This window comes from Bactrocera latifrons, unplaced genomic scaffold, assembly GCF_001853355.1.
Source record: "Bactrocera latifrons isolate USDA-ARS-PBARC rearing strain unplaced genomic scaffold, ASM185335v1 scaffold_152, whole genome shotgun sequence".
Classification (NCBI taxonomy): domain Eukaryota; kingdom Metazoa; phylum Arthropoda; class Insecta; order Diptera; family Tephritidae; genus Bactrocera; species Bactrocera latifrons.
This window is the reverse complement of record NW_017534986.1, coordinates 587199-589035: the sequence shown is the minus strand read 5'-3', so window position 1 is coordinate 589035 and position 1837 is coordinate 587199. Positions and strand designations below refer to the sequence as shown.

The 1837-nt window shown below is 34.7% G+C and overlaps 1 protein-coding gene across 1 annotated transcript in view; it reads right to left on the bottom strand.

Moving 5' to 3' along the window:
• Window positions 1-349: 349 nt before the first annotated feature.
• LOC108965980 overlaps window positions 350-1837 on the bottom strand; it is a 138457-nt gene continuing 136969 nt past the window's right edge. Inside the window, exons 5-6 of the mRNA XM_018928671.1 lie at window positions 1170-1470; window positions 350-1057 (exon numbers count right to left, since the gene is read on the bottom strand). Coding sequence (XP_018784216.1) covers window positions 972-1057; window positions 1170-1470 — 387 coding nt within the window. The 3' untranslated portion in view covers window positions 350-971. The remainder of the gene's footprint in view (window positions 1058-1169; window positions 1471-1837) is intronic.

The window sequence follows — 1837 nt, the reverse complement described above, 5'->3', positions numbered from 1 at the left end:
TACCCCTTAGTGCGTCGCTATTAAATTTCTATAACATTACTCTTTACCAATCGATACGAGTTTCCTGTGTTTGTGCGATTGAAAAATTGTGAGAACAAATTATTTTTTACAGTCTATTACTGATTTTGGACGACCTTCACGAAATTTGTCTTGAAGTGATATAATGACGTCGATTGAATTCACCATTGTAGTTGAATTATAAGTACTTCAGTATGATTTTAGGTTAATGCAATGAGTCTCCTTTATTAAATGATCATGAATTACATAAAAAAATACAATTTATATCGTAGGTAACATACTTAGTCAATCACTAAAATTATATATATATATGTCTTTATAATGGCGCTAGTGTTTTTAAAATCAACAAATTTCGTAATCACATTGACGTAAGCACTTAACAGTAAATAACTATTTACAATATCTCTTATAAGGTATTTTATGCCGCGAATGAGCTCTTGAGATACTCAAGTAATTAGCAGTTAATTTAACGTAATTTAAATGTGCTTCTCTTCACTGAACACCGAATTTTTTCATTGCCTATTTGCCTATCCTTAAGTGTGTTTAATGCGGTGTTAATCATATTAATAGGTTCCTTATAATTAACTAAGCTAACGATTCGCTATGGATCATGCCAGTATTGTAGGCTTAATCACTGCTTTTATCTTTGGCCTTTTCACCGTTTTGGTAATTTTACTTTCATGTTTGGACATGTTCGTGTGAGTGTTTCATGTGTTAGTGCCGCTAAGCTTTAATTTACCTAAATTCTGTGCGAGTATTTCGTTTCTATGTTTCCTTTAATGTATGATGCTTCCTTCATCCTTCTTCTTGCAAAGTAGTTGATTCAAATGTTGTTTTATGTTTTGGTTAGGTGTTTGCTTATTTAACTAAGTCTTAAAACTACGTTAATTTGCTAAGTTAGAGTTATGCTCTAAGCTGGCAGGCCTTTCAGATTTGACTTCCTATGTAGACAGCTAACTCCAATGACAGTTGGTTGGCTGTAGGGACCCTCGCAAAAACAATAGGAAACATAGCCAATATACCCAAGGATGCATAAATACTGAAAAAAAAAGAAAAAAAAAAAAATTGTATGCATATGTTAAAATATCACAAAACAAATGGCATAAGAAATTTACAATTTTCAAAATCTTTTAAGTAATTATGTAACTAACCTATGCTTTCATAACACCTGCCACTGCTGGATGCGCTAGCGCCATTACCTTGCCCCAGCAAGCGTTGTTTGTGTCCAGCATCGCGTAGCGCCAAGATCGTTGCCCGCACCTTGCTCTCGCGCCGCACACTCGATATGCCCATTATATCCGCCACACATTTCAGCTCTAGAATTTCACTTTTTGATATGAAACGTGGATCGTCGATGTGTATGCGCAGCTGTAGGGAACTGGCGTAGAGCATGAAACCGTCTGTGTTGCGTGTGATCTCATTCAGCTGTGGTTGGAGGCTTGTAAATGGTGCCTTCGGGTTAGAAAAATAATCAAATATAACATACTGTATAAGTCTATACTAAATGGTTTGAGGAAAATTTAAATACTTTCAACTTTTAAAATACTAGCAGCCCGTCCCGGCTTCGCACGGGAGCATGCATACATACAGTTGCGAGCATTGAAATAGTAGTGCCTATTGGCCAAGAGAGTTTTGCTTCAAATTTTGTTTTTTTATGATATTGAAGTATAATGGTCCTGTTATATAAAACAAGAAGTGTGAATTACTTACAGTTACTTTTTTAAAGCCAATTTTATTGGGATATCTGTTTTTATGAGCGAGCAATAGAATAGTAGTGAAGGATGAGATGATTGCAAACAGATAATTTTTAATAAAAAAA